Here is a 19,305-nt window from a genome sequence, read left to right as displayed (position 1 = left end):
TGCTGTTTAGTGTTAGGACTCGTAAGCGTGAGGACCTGTGACGAGGGTTACGAGCTTACGTATTTTGGCCAAAATATCAACTAATACCTCAAGTTTTTTATATGTGTTTTTTGCACTTTATTTTTCAGGGTGCAGTTGGGCCCATTCGGTCTTGTAAAATGTGGTGTCTGTTCACATGGGATGCATTTGGATAGAGCTGGGCAGTCCGCCTGATCTAAAAGGGAGTAACTAACAGACTGTTAACCTGGATGCTGTGCATTTATATACCAAGCAACCGCCCCCTCCATGGATTGGTAGGTTGTGAGCAGTTGTCTCATCGGTATTCTTGCACCTGTGCTGCCGCCATCTTAACTATATGGGTCCACTGCATCCTGATAGTGCATTTACTTGGAGGCCTAGGCAGGTAAGCACCTCTGCCTTTTTGCTGTGTTTTTGAATTTTTGGAGGATTTTCAAGTCCTCTTTTTGTGCTCTTGCTGTTTAGTTTATGGCTGTGGCCAAAAAGTTCAATTTTGGTCTCATCACTCCAAATTACCTTGTTCCACAAGTTTTAAGGCTTGTTTCTGTGCGGTTTTGCATATTGTAGGCGACAACCACAGAGAAAACTAGTGGAAAAAACGTCCGCACTAATTAACAAGTATAAAAAAACATTAATAAAGATGTTTTTTATACTTGTTAATTAGTGCGGATGTTTTTTCCACTAGCTTTCTCTGTGGTTGTCTTAGTGTTCCTAGTGGGTCCTGACATTCCTAATATTTGGTTATGGATGCTATATATATATATATATATATATATATATATATATATATATATATATATATATATATATACATACACACACACACACACACACACACACGCACACATTTGTGATCATTATGAGGTATTTCTGTAACTGTGTGTGGTTCTTGTTTTGTTATATTGTAGGCGAGATGCTTTGTGGCATTTGTGCAGTAACGGCTTTCTTCCGGTAACTTGACCATGCAGCCCATTTTTCTTCAAGTGCCTCCTTGTTGTGCATCTTGAAAAAGCCATACCGCTAGTTTTCAGAGACTCCTGTATTTCAGCTGATGTTATTTGTGGGTTTTCCTTTGCATCCGGAACAATTTTCCTGGCAGTTGTAGACGACATGTTTGTTGGTCTACTTGACCGTGGTTTTGTTTTCACAGAGCCCCTGATTTTCCATTTGTTAATCACAGTTTGAACGCTGCTGACTAACATTATCAATTCCTTGGATATCTTTTTGTATCCCTTTACTGTTTTATACAGTTCAACTGTAATGTGCTGCTGCAGTGCAGTATAGTGCAACCTCCACCAGAGGGTGCTGGTGAGGGAAGAGAGGTTGTACACACAGCGTAGCAACACTGAATAGCAGCACAGGTGCCACAGGTAACGAGAGAATAGTTAGTCAAGCCAAGGTCATACACAGTGAGGTCAGCACAGTACACAGGGGCAGTCAGAAGAATAGTCAGGGACAAGCAAGAAATCAGTCTACCGGGAACGTGGTAACAAAACGTGAGACGAAAGACGAAGTCGGGGTACAAAACAGAGTCGAAGCCAGTCAGGGAGCGTGGTATCAGAAACGGAAAACCAGGGGCAAAGTCCAGAGATCAGATCAAGCCATACACGGGTACAGGCAGTCAGAGGCACAAGGATCACCAATACCGGTCAGGGGCTCAAGCCTGGAAGCAAGAACTATCACTAACACTGGTCAGCAGGCTGAGACAGACTGAAATAGCCCAGCTAGCTCCAGAACGAGGCTGAGGAGATAAACCCCTGCATGACCAGTCTCGAGAGGAAAGAAGAAAATAAACTCCGGACTGGACCATGACAGTACCCCCTCTCAATGGGGGGCCACAGGACCCCCAGGCTTCTCTGACGAGCGTGAAAGGCCCGGACCAACCGATCAGCATGGACCGAACACGCCGGCACCCATGACCGGTCCTCAGGACCGTACCCTTTCCAGTGGACCAAGCACTGAAGTGAATGGCGGAGCATACGAGAATCCACCACCTGTTCCACCTCGTACTTGGTCTGGCCATCTACCACAACAGGTGGCGGGTGTGAGAGAGACTCACCGGAGGAAGGCACTGACAGCTTCAGAAGTGACTTATGGAACACATTGGGGATCCACAACGACGGAGGCAAACACAGGCGAAAGGTCACAGGATTAATCACCTCTAAAATTTAATACGAACCAATAAACTTGGGACTCAACTTAGCAGAGGGAATTCTCAGCCTTATATTTTTGGTGGATAACCATACCTTATCCCCTACCTGATAAGCCGGCCCCACAGAACGTCGTTTATCTGCAAAAAATTTATATTTGCCCTGAGCCTCCCCAATGTTTCTCTGAACCTCCCTCCAGACCTCCCCCAAAAGCAGAAAGGCCGAATCAGCCCCTGGATACCCCAAATCCAACCGGAAAAACTCACCAATATGAAGGTGAAACCCATAGTTGCAGAAGAATGGAGAAGCACCAGTGGACTGATTGACACGATTTTCTAAACCAAATTCCGCTATAGGTATTGCAGAGCACCAATCATCCTGTCTAGACATGACAAGACACCGTAAAATCTGCTCCAAAGACTGATTGGTCCTTTCAGTCTGACCGTTGGTCTCGGGATGATAGGCCAATGAAAAGGTCCAACTGATGCCCAGCCTTTTACAAAAAGCCCGCCAGAATTTTGCCATGAATTGCACCCCTCTATCAGACACCACACTGACAGGCACACCATGCAACCAGATCACATGCTCAATGAATAGTGTAGATAGAGTCTCAGCATTAGGGAGGTCTGTTAATGGTACAAAATGTGCTTGTTTACTGAACCTATCAACAACTACCCAGATCACAGTTTTGCCATTAGAGGGGGGAAGATTGGTGATAAAATCCATGGACAGAGGAGTCCACGGTCTATCCGGAATTGGCAGTGACACCAATTCCCTGGCCGGCCGGTTGCAGGAGATTTTTGCATGGGCACAAGTTTCACAGGACGACACAAACCCAATGATGTCAGAAGTCAAGGAGGGCCACCAGAATAGCCTAGTGATGGCTTTACGAGTGGCTGAGATTCTAGGATGCCCACTCAAAGCAGAGTCATGGAACTTCCGAACCACCCTTATCCGATACTGGACAGGCAAAAAGAGTTTATTTTCAGGTATGGATAATGGAGCAAGAGATTGGGCCTCACGAGTCTCCTGTTCCAATCTCGGGGACACCACAGCCACCACCAGCCCATGCTGAAGAATGGAGGAAGGAGGCTCAGGAGGTGATACCGGATCTAGGCTGCGAGACAAGGCATCCGCCTTCACATTCTTGGACCCTGGTCTGAAAGTAATGGAAAATTTAAATCGGGGAAAAAAAAGTGACCACCTTGCCTGTCTCGGAGTTAAACATTTGGCAGACTCGATGTAAGACAGGTTCCTGTGATCAGTAATACCAGTGATACGATGGACCGCCCCCTCTAAAAAATGCCTCCATTCTTCAAATGCCAATTTAATGGTCAATAACACTCGATTACCCACATCATAATTCCTCTCAGCAGAGGAAAATTTTCTTGAAAAGAAAGCACAGGGTCTTAAGTTAGTTAATGTGGTGGGCCCCTGGGACAACACAGCCCCCACTTCAGAGGCGTCTACCTCTATGATAAATGGTTCAGACAAATCAGGTTGAACCAGTACAGGCGCAGTTATGAAACGGTTTTTTAATTAAGAAAACTCCACCACCGCTGGAGCTGACCAGTATTTGAGATCAGCCCCCTTTTGAGTGAGATCAGTGAGGGGTTTGACCACTTGAGAAAACCCCTTGATGAATTTTCTGTAGTAATTGGCGAAACCCAAAAATCGCTGAAGACCCTTGATATCTCTGGGTTGCACCCAATCCACAATGGCCTGTACCTTCCTAGAGTCCATACGAACCCCCTCAGCGGACAAAATTACCCCTAGAAAGGACAATTCTTGAGTGAAAAATGAAGACTTCTCCAGTTTGGCAAAGAGTAAGTTCTCCCTGAGCCTCTGGAGAACCGCACAAAGATGGCTCATGTGACTTAGTCTGTCAGAGGAATATATGAGTATATCATCAAGATAAACTACCACAAAACGTCCAATGAAGTCATAAAAAACATGACTAATGAAATTCTGGAATACCGCTGGTGCGTTAGTTAAACCGATAGGCATGACCAAATTTTCAAACAGACCCTCAGAGGTGAGAAATGCAGTTTACCACTCATCCTCCTCCCGTATACGGATGAGATTGTATGCTCCCCTGAGGTCCAGTTTAGAAAACCACCTGGTCCCCAACAATTGATTGTACAAATCAGGTATAAGTGGGAGAGGATAAGTGTTTCACACAGTGATCGCATTCAGTTCTCGAAAATCAAGGCATGGTCGTAAGCCACCATCTTTTTTTTTTTTTTTACAAAAAAGAACCCCACCGCCACGGGAGAGACAGATGGCCGAATATGCCCTTTATGGAGGCTTTCAGAGGTACACTCCTTCATAGCAGCCCCATCAGGGCCGGAGAGATTGTGCAGACGGGCTTTGGGCAATTTCACACCGGGAACAAGATCAATGGCACAATCGAATGGGCGGTGTGGTGGTAACCTCCGTCTCCTTTTCAGAGAACACATCCTCAAAGTCCTTCAGGTACTCCGGAATACCCTCCAAACTGACGGATGACAGACAGTAGCAAGACAATTTTCAGAATAATTAGGTCCCCATTTAACAATATCCTGGGACCCCCAGTCAATAACCGGGTTATGCCGTTGCAACCAGGGAAACCCCAACACCAAGCCAGCAAGGAGGTTATCCAAAACAAAGCATGACATGCACTCCTAGTGCAGGGCCCCCACCTTGAGGGTGAATTCTTTAGAAATGAAATGGAGACCATCCTTTGGGAGAGGAGTAGAGTCAATAGCCACAATTTTTAAGAGAGTCTCCAACCTAACTGTCCCTAATCTACAGTGGGCCACCAGCTTAGAGTCAATCAAGTTCAGGGATGACCCACAGTCTACAAAAGCTGAAGTGTGGACAAAGCCGTTCTCCACCCCAAGTTCCACCTTTAACAATATCTTTGCAAATGAAGAAAAATGTACCTGAGAGTCTGAGTGACCTCCACGATGATCACCCAGACTCAGCTGCTTGTTAGACCGTGGACAGGAGGGGCAGTGCTTTTTCCAATGTCCGGGATCTCCGCAGTAAAAACACAGCTTTCCATCACGCCGCCGTTTCCTCTCTTTTTCCTGGAGGTCAGTGGCTCCCACCTCCACAGGTTCAGATGGAAGCAAAACATCAGGGTTAGCAGGGAACAACGGAATCCCTCTTTGTGTAAGACCTCTCTCCCGTAGCCTCCGATCCATATGGATAGCCTGAGTCATAGCCTCCTCCAAAGAGCTGGGAGGTGGATGGAGAGCCAGAGCGTCCTTCAAGCAATCCGACAGTCCCTTTCTGAATAGACATCTCAGTGCGGATTCATCCCAATACACCTCAGTGGACCATCGACGGAACTCGGAGCTATACCATTCGGCTGAGTGTTTCCCCTGAACCAGACCCATAATGGTGTCCTCTGCCACCCTAACACGGTCCGGTTCGTCATAAATAAGTCCTAGGGCCTCAAAGAACCTATCTACCGACCTCCGTTCAGGGGCAATAGGGGGCAGAGAGAAAGCCCAGGACTGGGGTCCCTCCCTAAGTAAGGAGATAATAATACCTACCCGCCGAGTCTCATTCACAGATGATCGAGGTCTAAGAAAAACACATAATTTACAACTCTCCCTAAAAATGTGAAATTTATATTTTTCGACAGAAAACGTGTCTGGAAGTGTAACCGAGGGTTCCGGAGAGTGCAAAACAACATCCACAGAGTCACCAGGTAGACTAACAATATGAGAGGTGTTTCCCTGCACAGTCTTAACAGTCTCAGTCAGTTTTTTCTGTAAGTTGTTATGAGACGTGACAAAGGACTGATGTTTCACAGAAAAATCCCGCATCATCTGCGTCAAGCTGGACACTTGATCTGCCAATTTATGCAGCGGATCCATGACCAGAGGAAAAAAAAATGCAAAATCCTGTTTAAATGTTGGGTTAGTGATAATGTAATGTGCTGCTGCAGTGCAGTATAGTGTAACCTCCACCAGAGGGTGCTGGTGAAGGAAGAGAGGTTGTACACACAGCGTAGCAACACTGAATAGCAGCACAGGTGCCACAGGTAACAAAAGAGTAGTTAGTCAAGCTAAGGTCATACACAGAGAGGTCAGCACAGTACACAGGGGCAGTCAGAAGAATAGTCAGGGACAAGCAAGAAATCAGAGCCTACTGGGAATGTGGTAACCAAAACGTGAGACGTAAGACGAAGTCGGGGTACAAACCAGAGTCAAAGCCAGTCGGGGAGCATGGTATCAGAAACGGAAAACCAGGGGCAAAGTCCAGAGATCAGATCGAGTCATACACGGGTACAGGCAGTCAGAGGCTCAAGGATCACCAATACAGGTCAGGGGCTCAAGCCTGGAAGCAAGAACTATCACTAACACTAGTCAGCAGGCTGAGACAAATGACAATGACAAATAGCCCAGCTAGCTCCAGAACGAGGCTGAGGAGATAAACCCCTGAATGACAAGTCTCGAGAAAGGAAAGAAGAAAGTAAAATCCGGACTGGACCATGACATCAACTAGCTTTTCCCATAGATCCGTTGACAATTCTTTTGCTTTCCCCATGACTCACAATCCAGGAATGCCAGTGGCTGGATGAAAGATGCAAGAGTCTGTCTGGATCCCAGAAACTGCAGCTTTTATGCACACACTGATTACCAGAAAAAACGTCACAAGTGAGGATGTTACCGTCAGTAGCCATTCAAACCCGTTTGTATCAACTTCTGTGCATGTTATCAGGCCAAAATCAGCAGGGTATGTAAACTTTTGATCAGGGTCATTTGGATGTTTTGGTTTGTCATTATGATTTAAAAAGAGAAAACACAGTAGTTTGACATTACATGGCTTCACCCAACCACTAACCATGAGAGGAGAAAAAGTGTTGGTGTTATCATTCATATTCTCTGAAGAAAAGCCAAGAAAGCAAAAATTCTGCCAAGGTATGTAAACTTTTGAGCACAACTGTATGTTCAAATCCCCGCGGCTGCATGTATTGTGGCTGTTTGACAGCCACAACACATGCAGGGTTGCCTGTTTGTTAGGCAATCCCTGCATGTGTTGCGGCTGTAGAACATACTATTCGAGCATGCCAAAGTTACTCGGTTAGCACATGAGAAGAACAGAGAGAAAAGCGAAGGTCATATAAACGGGGATCACCACACGAATGGATTTTGGCTAAAGTGAACACAGCTTTTTATTCATGTGCAATAACAAATAAGAACATGCAATAGAAAAAACACACATTTTAAAAACAATTAAAAAAAGGGGAAACATACTTGTCCCTTATATAGACAGCCCACAATATGGCTAACACCTGCGCAGGTTAACTAGGACCCATAACCCTGAATAGGGTGCCTATATGGACAACACTGTGATTAAATAACATACAATAGAGCTAAGCCCATTAATAAGTCCTAGAGATGGAATGGCATATAGAAAAATTATTATCTCCCTGCCACGGTACAATTTGGACACTCATGAGGAAGAAGGTATCATTTAGCAATATCCCACCAGTGAACGGTACCAATATGCTATAGATAAGAAAACACCATGCTGTTGATTATATAACAAATACCGCTACCACTAATAGAGAAATCTCTCTATAAGGCGTACACATGAGTAATAATCCTAGCTCACGTCAGCTGCTGTAGCTGACTGTGAACAAAAGTGCAGCGGACCCCATGTGGAGCTTGGTCACATACAATACCATGAGCCAGCTATAGGCGGTAAACAGCCTAATATACCAAAGCGCAGGTGAAGCGGAGACCCGACGCGTGTCGCCACACCAAAGTGGCTTCGTCAGGGGTGTTAGCACATGAGCATGCTCGGGTAACACCTTATCTGAGCACGTTAACTAATCACTAATAGGACCTTTTCTTTGATATCACAACTACAACTCTTGCATCCATTGAACTTGTGAGTTTTTGGATAGTTTCTGCTTTAATTTCTTTGCAGGATGTCAGAATAGCCTCCCAGAGCTGCTGTTTTAATGTGAACCTCAAACCCTCATAGATATTTGGCTTGAGGATACTCCAAAGGTTCTCAATATGGTTGATGTTAGGGGAGGATGGTGGTCACAGCATGCATTTCTCTCCTTTTATGCCCATTTTATGCCCATAGCAGCCAATAACTCAGAGGTATTCTTTGCAGATGATGCATTGTCATGCATGAAGATGATTTTGCTACAGATGGCCCAGATCTTTTTGCACCATGGAAGAAAGTGATCAGTCAGAAAACTCTATATAATTTGTCAAGGCAATTTTCACACCTTCAGGGACCCTAAAGGGGTCTTACCAGCTATACTACCAAGATTCTGGCCCAAAACATGACTCCACCACCTCCTTGCTGACGTTGCAGTGCTGTTGCGACATGGTGGCCATTCACCAATCATCTGGACCATCCAGGGTTGCACGGAACTTATCAGTAAAGAAGACTTTTAAAATTAGTCTTTATGTATGTCTGGGCCCAATGCAACTGTTTCTGTTTGTGAGCACTGTTTAGGGGTAGCTGAATAGTCGGTTTATTCACAACAGCAAGCCTTTGCATGATCCCTCTGGTTCGTTGGATTCCAGAGGCACCAGCAACTTCAAATATCTGTTTGCTGTTTTGTAATGGCATTTTAGCAGCTGCTTTCTTAATCCGATGAATGTGTCTGGCAGAAACCTTCCTAATTATGCCTTTATTTTCACAAACCCATGTGTGCTCTGTAGCAGTCACACATCTCTTCACACTACAGTGATCACACTTAAAGGGATAGTCCGAAGGAGACAGAAAGTTTAATCTAAATCCACATCTATTTAGTGCCATAGCCTAAACTTATTTCTGATATGCTTGTATTAAAAATTCTCTACCGTATCCTAGCTACATTAACTCCTATTGTATCTTTTTCTCTACTTCCTGTGAGATGGCTCTTCGCTTGACAATCCCAGTGCATGCTCGGATGCTCAAAGGAAGCGTCATCGGGAGACAGAGGCTGCGGTCACTGTGCCACAACCTTTGCCACCCCACTTAAACAAAGCGTCATCAGTGACACTCATTTCAGGAGCGGGGCAAGTCCCTGCTCTGTGCTGCCGGGTCAGATCTGTAGTAACAAGTTGGCAAAACAGAAGAGAGCACCCTGTCAGAGCACGGTGTCAGAATACCCAGCAGCATGCAGAGAAGCACTGGGTAAGTGCTTCACAGGAATTTTTGGAATGTGAAAAACAAAAATGAGCATTTAACTTTTTTTCACGAAAATTGTACTTTAGATCAAATTTTATTTTTATTTTTTTTTATAGGGTAACAGAAAAAAAAGGACCCTGAAATTTGTTGTGCAATTTCTCATGAGCACGCTGATACCCCATAAGTGGGGAAAACACACAGTTTGGGAGCACGGTAGATCTATAGGGAAGGAGCGCCATTTGACTTTTTGAATGCAAAATTTGCTGGAATCATTAGCGGACGCCATGTCCCATTTGGAGAGCAACGGATGTGCCTAAAGAATGTAAACCCTCCACAAGTGGACCCATTTTGGAAAGTAGACCCATCAAGGAATGTATTTAGATGTGTGGTGAGCACCTTGAAGCCCAGGTGCTTCACAAAAGTTTATAAGGTTGAGCCACAAATATAAAAAATAAATAAATCACATTTTCCCCACAAAAATGTATTTTTAGCCCCAAATTTTGCATTTTCATAAGGGTGACAGGAGAAATTGCACAGTACAATTTGTTGCACCATTTTCCTTGAGTACACTGATACCCCATATGTGGAAGAAAACTATTGTTTGGGTGCACGACAGGGCTCGGAAGGGAAGAAGCGCCATATTGGAGTTCAGATTTTGCTGGAATGGTTTGAGGATGCAATGTCACACTGGCAGAGTCCCTGAGGTCCAGAACAACAACAAAAAAACATATGTGAACTCATTTTACAAACTACACCCCCAATGAATTAATCTAGGGGTGCAGTGATCATATTGACACCACATGTGCCTCACAGAATTTTATAACATTGAGCAGTGAAGAAAGAATAAATTACATTTTTACCACTAAAATGTTGTTTTAGCTCTAAGCTTTTAATTTTTCTAAGGGCAAATAGGAACAACTTTTACAACAAACTGAGGTCCATTTTTTCCTGAGTGTGCCAATACCCAACATGTAATCAGGAAATACTTTTCAGGCACAGTGCAAAGCAAGGAAGGGGAGGTGCAGATTTTACTGTTATGGTTTGTGGGTGCCATGACCCACTGAGAGAGTCCCTGAGGTGCCAGCACAGCAGAACCGCTCATAATTAACCCCATTTTACAAACTACTCCTCTCAATGAATTCATCTAGGGGTGCAGTGATCATAATGACACCACTGGTGTGTCACAGAACTTTATTTCATTGTGCAGTGAAGAAAAATAATTACATTTTAACCACCAAAATGTTGTTTTAGCCCCAGATTTTACATTTTCACACAAGAAGTGGGTAAAAATGTCCCCATAATTTGTCCCACAATTTCTACTGAATGTGGCAATATCCCATATGTGGTTGTACAGTACTGCTTAGCCACACGGTGAGACTTGGAGAACATGTTTTTCTTGGTCTCCATATGCAGAGTCCCTGTCACCATGGTAACGATCGGGACCGGGCGACAACCTCGCGGGGTCTCCGGTACATGGGCATAGTTACTTATCCCTGCCTGCTCCCGAAATGCTGTGATCAAGTTCGATTGCAGCATTTAGGGGGTTAAAGTGCCAGGAGCAGTGTGGGATTGTGGGGTCTGTGTGCGCAAAATTGCCTAGACGTATACATACGTCCAAGGTCAGTAAAGTACCAGACTACAGGGACGTATGGATACGTCTAAGGTTGGAAAGGACTTTCCAATACAGGACAACTCCCTTTTAGTTGCTTAAGGGCCAAACCAAGAGAAAAAACAGTTCCCAAAGTGGCAGTGCGCTTGCGATGTTGGAACCCCGATTCCCAGCGATCACATGACATTATCATGTCACGTGACCACTACAGCAAATTGGCGGCAGCCTTTTAGTATTCCATCAGAGTGGACGTCTACTCTGATGGTATAGTGAAGGCAGCAGCCAATTAGTGGCAGCTGATTGGCTGCAGCGGTCCCGTGATATAACAAAGTCATGCAATGAAGTATAAAGCCTCCATCTTGTTTTCAAGACTTACTCTACAGAAGTACATCTGAAAGTCATGAGAAGTATAAGGCCAGGCAGAGTTTATTACTGTGATCTGTATCTGCGCGCTTACGTTACACATATATATTTAGAATGAGAATGTAATAGCAGTAACTATAAACTCCACAAAAGTAATGAGCACTCCGCTGAGCTACAGACCCTTCACAACTTTGACGATTACAACCTGGCATAAATGTAAAGCGCGTCTGTCTCTGTGCTGCGGAACTCCATCTGTGAGCGGGGAGAGAGCACTTTGGATCCCTGCCGTGGCACATACACAATATGGACTATAGGTTTGCAATGTATTTGGTTCCATCAGTACATTTCATTTCAGCAACTTAAAACTCAACCCAAACAATAATGTAAAACCGATAACAAATACTACCAAGAAATAGCGGCCTGCCATATGGTATCAGCAATAGAATTAAAAATAATTGCGACTAAGGCTTGCTTCTGCAGACGCAGCATAAATACAGTCAGCTTTCTTCAGGTCCTCGAGATTTCAATCATGGTAATGTAAGGCGATGGGTAGCACAATTATCCTAGAGATCGTTACACAAAGGTAACAGATTGCAAAGGTAAAAACTACCTCTCACCAGCCAAGAAAGCTTACATCTGGAATAAAGATGGGCTCCTCGGAAATCTGGATTGAAACACGATTGGGGATGATATTTTAGTATGTATCAGGTAGATGCAGCTCATTGAAATTCAATTTAATTCTACAGAAAAGTGCACTTCACTATACACTATGCATGTAGCGTGGCCCCGGCAAACGCAGTCTTCACCGGTTACCATGGTGACTAATCCGGTGCTCCATCAGGCCTATTCTAGGAACCAGCCTGGACAAGTCTCCCTGATAGAATACCTGGATTATTCTGAAGAGAGCAGACATTTCTCCGATTCGGCATCACTTTATGCTCACTGCCTTCTTTCCGAGCTCTTCTCTTGCATTCAGAGTCCCTGAGTGTGACAAAAATCACATTACATGGCATCTCTGATGAAAATACAAGCATCCCATCATCAGCCCATCATATGTGTTCACATACCAATCAGACGGAGTAATATTCATATTAGTAAAAACTAACCAAGCAGAAATTTTACGCCACTATTATTATTACTATTATGTACCGTATATATACAAATATATTATAGAGTGTGCATGTATATACATTGTGTGTATGTGCCTAATAATATAGATAGAGAGATTATAATATATACACACACACACTGTATATACATGCACACTGTATAATCTATTTGTATATACAGTGGCATGTAAGAATTTGGGCACCTCGAGTCAAAATTACTGTTATTCTCAACAGCTCAGCAAGTTGAAGATGAAATGATCTCTACATTTAAAGATTACTTATTTCCTTTGTACTTTAGGCCAAAAAAATAATCATAACTTTGACCAAGGTTTCATATCTTAACTAGCCTGTTAGGATTATGGCTTGTTCACCATTGTCATTAGGAAAGGCCAGGCGATGCAAATTTCTCAGCTTTATAAAAACCCAGCCTCCGCTAACTTTGTGCCAAAAACAGCAGTAATGGCCTCTTCTAAGCAGCTGCCGAGCACTCTGGAAATAAAAATAGTGGAGGCCACAAAGCAGAAGGCTATAGGAAGGTAGAAAAGCGTTTTCAAGTTGAACTTTCCTCAGTTCGAAATGTAATTATGAAATGTCAGTAAACAAGAACAGTGGAGGTCAAGATAAGGTCTGGAACACCAAGTAAAATGTCAGTGAGAGCTTTTCGTAAGATTGCTAGAGAGGCAAATCAGAACCTCCGCTTGACCGCAAAAGACTTTCAGAAAGATTTAGCAGTCTCTGGAGTTGCAGTACATTGTTCTACAGTTCAGCAACACCTGCACAAATATGGCCTTCATGAAAGAGTCATCAGAAGAAAACCTCTCCTGCATCCGCACCATAAAATGCAGTGTCAGAAGTATGCAAAAGAACATCTAATCAAGCCTGATGCATTTTGGAAACTGTCCTGGTTCATCTAAATGTCCTTCCTTGCACAGACTATCATTTCTGCCATATTGAAGACACCAGAAGTTCAGAGGTATATTAGATGGGTTCATACAATGACTAGCTGCAAAGTTTAAAAAAAAAATCTCAGAATCTCCAGTGTATGTCTTTGAAATTCAAATTAAGAATGACTCTCGCCTACAAACAGGAAGAAACTTATCAAAAGAAGGAGACAGAGGAAATAGATCTCAGTGAATTCTCTGTGTATATGCCATTGATCACATTGCATTTGGGTAGAGCAGGTGCAGTGGGATGAGATCCCTCCCGTTCGTTGAAGCCAGAGGCATCATGGAAATGAGGATGTAGTAAGGTAATTATAGAAAAAATCATGATCACAGAACATGCATAAATGGCATATTATCTAAAACTGGCATACACAAGAGTCTCCAAATAAGTCATTAAAGGGAATCTGTCACCCATTTTTTGCAATATGATGTAAAAATATCATTACATTTAGTGTCAGCTCTGCATTATAGCATTACTTTTGATACCCCCTGACTCCACACCTTTGATTATTAAATACCGTTTTTATCTCTCCTGCGGTGTATGTAAATCTCCTCGGTCCGCTCCGATGGGCGGAGCTTATTTTCCTTCTCTCTCCCCCGCTCCTCCGCTTGCTGTACGTAATATGATCTGTGAATATCACAGATCCTGTAGAGTTGCCGCGCATGCGCATTGAAATGGCCTCTCGCACATGCGCAGTATGCTTTGCCCAACTGTGGGAAGAGCATAAAATCAGTATTGCGCATGCGCCCGCATTTTTCATTACGTTCTATGCCCCGGAAGTCCAGGAACACACAATTTGCATCGCAAGACTTCCGGGGCATAGAACGTAATGAAAAATGCTGGCGCATGCGCAATACTGATTTTGTGGGCAAAGCATACTGCGCACGTGCGAGAGGCCATTTCAATGCGCACGAGCGTCAAGTCTACGTGAACGCAGGAATGACCAGAAAGAAATGCGTACAGTAAGACAGGAGGGGGGAGAGAAGGAGAATAAGCCCCGCCCATCAGACCGGACCCAGGAGATTTACATACACCGCAGGAGATAAAAACGGTATTTAGTCATCAAAGGTGGGGAGTCAGGGGTATCAAAAGTAATTCTATAATGCAGAGCTGACACTAAATTGAAGGATATTTTTACCTCATATCACAAAAAATGGGTGACAGATTCCCTTTAATAAAAGCTACACTAAATAGGTTAAACAATTGCAGGAGTGCTTCTTTAAAGGGAATCTGTTACAAGCTTTCCACCACCTATTCTGAAAGCAGCATAATGTAGAGACAAAGACCCTGATTCCAGCAATGTGTCACTTACTGGGCTGTTTACTGTAGTTTTGATAAATTCACAGTTTTATCGTCATGAGATTGTAAAGGACTCTGTATAAATGTGCCCTCACCACTGGTAGTTTTCTGCCTATGCACAGTGTACACAGAAAGATGCCTACCAGTAGTGTGGGCAGGGTTATACACAGCTAAGAATTCAGAGAACTGGTAGATCTGCAACAAATAAAACAGCGTGTGACCTCACTGGAAACAGGCCTCCCCCTGTTTGGTGTGGGCTCCTCCTTGCTGGAGGAGAATATGAAGAAAAATACGGCAACACTCACCGGTCCAAGTTTGGTGCAGATTCTTTTATTGAAGCCTCAGAAAAAACATCTCGTTCTTGGCCCGGGGCAGTGGAACAGGAAAGGAGGTGAGCAGGATGTGACGACGGCCGTTTCGCGCTTACATCAGCGCTTCACATCCTGCTCACCTCTTTTTTTTCCTGAGGCTTCAATAAAAGAATCTGCACCACACTTGGACGGGTGAGTGTTGCCGTATTTTTCTTCATATTCTCTGATGGTTTCCTCTTTTTTTCATACGAGCACCTCTACCGTGATGTCAGTGTCATGCTTATAACTGGAGGGACCGTAATCAGTCATTGATCCAGCAGCAGCTGTGCGGTCGTGTTTCTCTTCTGTGTGGACATCCTCCTTGCCGGAGCCTGCCCCTTTTTTGATACATGACAGGTGATCCGATCAGCAGTCATGTGCCCCTAACAGCCGCGGGTGGAATAGCGATCTCTGACAGCGGCATTTAACATGCACGCGCTGAAAGCCCCTCGCGAACCATGCCCATCGCTGAAAGACCCTCACGAACCATGCCCATCGGCGCTCGTGTAACATGATCACGGGACACCGATGGGTTGGCTTGACAACCTGGGGTCTGCAGCAGACCTCTGTGGTTGTCATAGCCGGTGCTCATAGCAAGGGAGCATTTCTGCTACACAGAGCAGGGCTGCAGCTCGGCTCTGTGCAGCACAGGCGATCGGATGATCGCAGCGTCTAGCCTCTCATGGAAACTATTGAAGCAAGTAAAAAGTGAAAAAAAAATGTTTTAATAATTAAAAAAATAAAAAAGTTAAAATCCCATTTGCCCCATTCAAAATTAAACAATTACATTTAAAAAAAATTAAAAGATACACATAGTTGTTATCATAGCGTTTAGAATCGTCCGATCTATCAATGTATAAAAAGAATTAATCTGATCTGTAAACGGCATAACATGAAAAAAAATAAAAACGCTAGAATCACGTTTTTTTGGTTGCTGCAACATTGCATTAAAATGCAATAACGGCTGATCAAAACATCGTATTTACCCCAAAATGGAGCCCTCACCCAGCTCCAGATCACGAAAAATGGAGACGTTACAGATCTCGGAAAATGGCTACTTTTTTTGTGTGTAAAATTTTGATTTTTTTTTGACCACATAAATAAAAAAGAACCTAGACATGTTTGGTATCTATGAACTCGTAATGAGAGAAACATAATGGCAGGTCAGTTTTAGCATTTAGTAAACATGGTAAAAAAAAACGATATGGTAAAACCAATCACGTCATGTACAACTTTTCCTGCAAAAAAACAAGCCCTCACATGGCCATATTGACAGAAAAGTAAAAAAGTTATGGCTCTGGGAAGAAAGGGAGCAAAAAACGGAGATGCAAAAACGGAAATACCCGTGGTCCTTAAGGGGTTAAGACAAGGTTATTTTTCATTTTTGCCCTTTCGATTTTTCATCCACTTCTCCCAAAAGCCATAATTTTTTTTTATTTTTCCGCCCACTTAGCCATATGAGGGCTTCCTTACCATATAATGTACTGAAAACAAGACAAAAAAGTCAAGGGGGCTGAAATGGTGAAACAAAAGCAATTCTGACTTTGGTTTTTACAGCGCTAATTGTGCAGTAAAAGTGACCTGGAAAATGATTCTCTAGGTCACTATGATTATGGCAAGTGACACTGAACCTGTAAGGTTTATTTAGGTTTTATTGGTATAAAACATATTCAGAAACCTGTAAAAGATGTTTTCTTTGTGTTGTCAGTCCATGAAACCGGTCTCTTTTTATTTTTGTGCGTTGTAGTTTTTATTTATGCTATTTCGGAATACATATCACGCTTTGATTGCTTTTTATTTTAATCTATGTTAGGCTAGGTTCACATTAGCGTTTCTGTGCGCAGCGTATCATCTGCATGCCGAAACGTATGCATGTCCTTGCGTACCAATGCGTTCCCATAGACAGTAATGCGTTTTTTTATGCAATCATCTGCTTGAGGATGATTGCTAAATATTTGACGCCTCAAAAAAATGCAACATGCAAAAACACGTCCCTGCGTACACCATGTTAAAGATATGCATGCGTGACGCATGCGGATGTTACAGTATGTGGATCATACGCTGTGTAGGAAGTGCAGCTATCGGAAATGGCAGATCTGTCGTTTCAGTTCTTTTTCTTTTCACAGTGTAACGTACAATTAATATATATATTTTTAGATTGGACATTTACGAACACAATGTTCCCAAATATGTTTATTATTTAAAATGATTTCATTTGTTTGTTCTTGAAGGAGAAAACGGTGAATTAAACGTTTATATATTTTTTAAGTCTCAGGGAAACAGCAGAACGGTCAGGGGAAACAGAGTGCTGAATCCGCTCCACTATCGGTGATGTCTGCCACCACCTGTGCACAAAGCACAAGAACAACATGTCCTCACTTTATCCCATGGCAACAACCGTAATCATTTCCAAAGTAGGAAAATTGCAGGATGTGAAAACATCCATTTAAAAACGCTACTGCACAAGAACAGTCATCCAGCTGGTCCTCCTCCACACATTCTTCAGAGCAACTATAGACCAGCCTCTTTCCAGGTGGCCATTAAAGTTTTACCCCTTCTGACCTCCATCCACACCCCTTTTACGCCCACTCTAAGTCACGTCTATGCCCCCTGCGTTCTCGGCAGCCTGTGGAGGACGTGCCAGCTCTTCCAGGTGGACTCCCCTTCCTAAGTGGTGTTCTGGGAGCGTTGGAGAGTACGTTGTGTAGACAGGCGCGAAGGACATCGCTGTAAGAACGATACTTGGATCATGTACAGTAAGATGTACAAATATACAGAAAGTCGGAAGGCTATAGAAAATGGACTCGGAAGGGGAAATCGGCCCGGACACAACTGTAACACATCTCCTACTCCTAAAGTTCTGGCCTTGTCGCATTTAACCCTGTGACCGTTGTTATTGCTGGATCATAGGATACCAGAGGAAAAAGGACTTCATTGTACAAAGCAATGTACAAATCATGCAGATCACTGGATGAAAAAAAGTTTTGTTTAGAGATGGAAATTGTTAACCGCCAATCAGCCAGATCATGTTTGAATTGGCAGCATAATGGATGCAGAACCAGTACAGGTTTGCATAACGCGTGAATTTACATTCGCTGTCCGTGATCGAGTCCTCTTAAGACCTCATTCGCAATGCTGATACTGTAAAGACGCATATTCTCTGTCTGGATACCGGCTGCGCATATGTGCCATGTACACTGTGTTCCAAATTATTATGCAAATTGGATTTAAGTGTCATAAAGATTTAATCGTTTTGTTTTTCAAATAAACTCGTGGATGGTATTGTGTCTCAGGGCTCAATGGATCACTGAAATCAATCTTAAACACATGTGATAATTAGTTTTCCAGGTGATTCTAATTAAAGGAAAACTACTTAAAAATGATGTTCCACATTATTAAGCAGTCACAGGTTTCAAGCAATATGGGAAATAAAAAGGATCTCTCTGCTGCCGAAAAGTGTTAAATAGTGCAATGCCTTGGACAAGGTATGAAAACATTAGATATTTCACAAAAACTTAGGAGTGATCATCATACTATGAAGAGATTTATGACTGAAACAGAGTTCATGCAGATAAAGACATATTGAGGAAGGTTTCTGCCAGACAAATTCATTGAATTAAGAGAGCAGCTGCCAAAATACCATTACAAAGCAGCAAACAGTTATTTGAAGCTGCTGGTGCCTCTGGAGTCCCTCAAACCTCAAGGTGTAGGATCCTTCAAAGGCTTGCTGTGGTGCCTAAACCTACTATTCAGCCACCCCTAAACAGTGATCACAAGCAGAAATGGTTGCAGTGGGCCCAGACATACATGAAGACTATTTTTCAAGCAGTCTTGTTTACTGATGAGTGTCAAGCAACCCTGGATGGTCCAGATGGAAGGAGTAGTGGATGGTTGGTGGATGGCCACCATGTCCCAACAAGGCTGCGACATCAGCAAGGAGGTTGATGAGTCATGTTTTGGTCCAGAACAGCTGGTAGGGCCCTTTAAGGTTCCTGAAGGTGTGAAAATGACCTCTGCAAAGTGTATAGAGTTTCTGACTGACAACTTTCTTCCATGGTATAAAAAGCAGAAACGTGCCTTCAGGAGCAGAAGCATCTTCATGCATGACAATACACTATCTCATGCTGTCATGCTGCAAAGAATACATCTGAGTCATTGGCTGCTATGGGCATAAAGGGAGATAAACTCATGGTGTGGCCACCATCTTCCCCTGACCTCAACCCTATCGAGAACCTTTGGATTATCATCAAGCAAAAGATCTATGAGGGTGGGAGGCAGCTCACATCAAAACAGCAGCTCTGGGAGGCTATTCTGACTTCATGCAA

The 19,305-nt window shown here is 43.4% G+C and overlaps 1 protein-coding gene across 2 annotated transcripts in view; it reads right to left on the bottom strand.

Annotated features, from left to right (window-relative positions):
* The window catches only part of ZMAT3 (zinc finger matrin-type 3), an 84,233-nt gene that overhangs the window by 8,983 nt on the left and 55,945 nt on the right, over positions 1 to 19,305 (bottom strand). For both annotated transcript variants that reach the window (XM_077290497.1, XM_077290496.1), the window contains one exon: positions 12,164 to 12,258. In XM_077290497.1, the coding sequence (XP_077146612.1) occupies positions 12,164 to 12,258 (95 nt within the window). The remainder of the gene's footprint in view (positions 1 to 12,163; positions 12,259 to 19,305) is intronic.

Source organism: Ranitomeya variabilis, chromosome 2 (assembly GCF_051348905.1).
Source record: "Ranitomeya variabilis isolate aRanVar5 chromosome 2, aRanVar5.hap1, whole genome shotgun sequence".
NCBI lineage: Eukaryota > Metazoa > Chordata > Amphibia > Anura > Dendrobatidae > Ranitomeya > Ranitomeya variabilis.
This window is presented reverse-complemented; position numbering and strand designations above follow the sequence as displayed.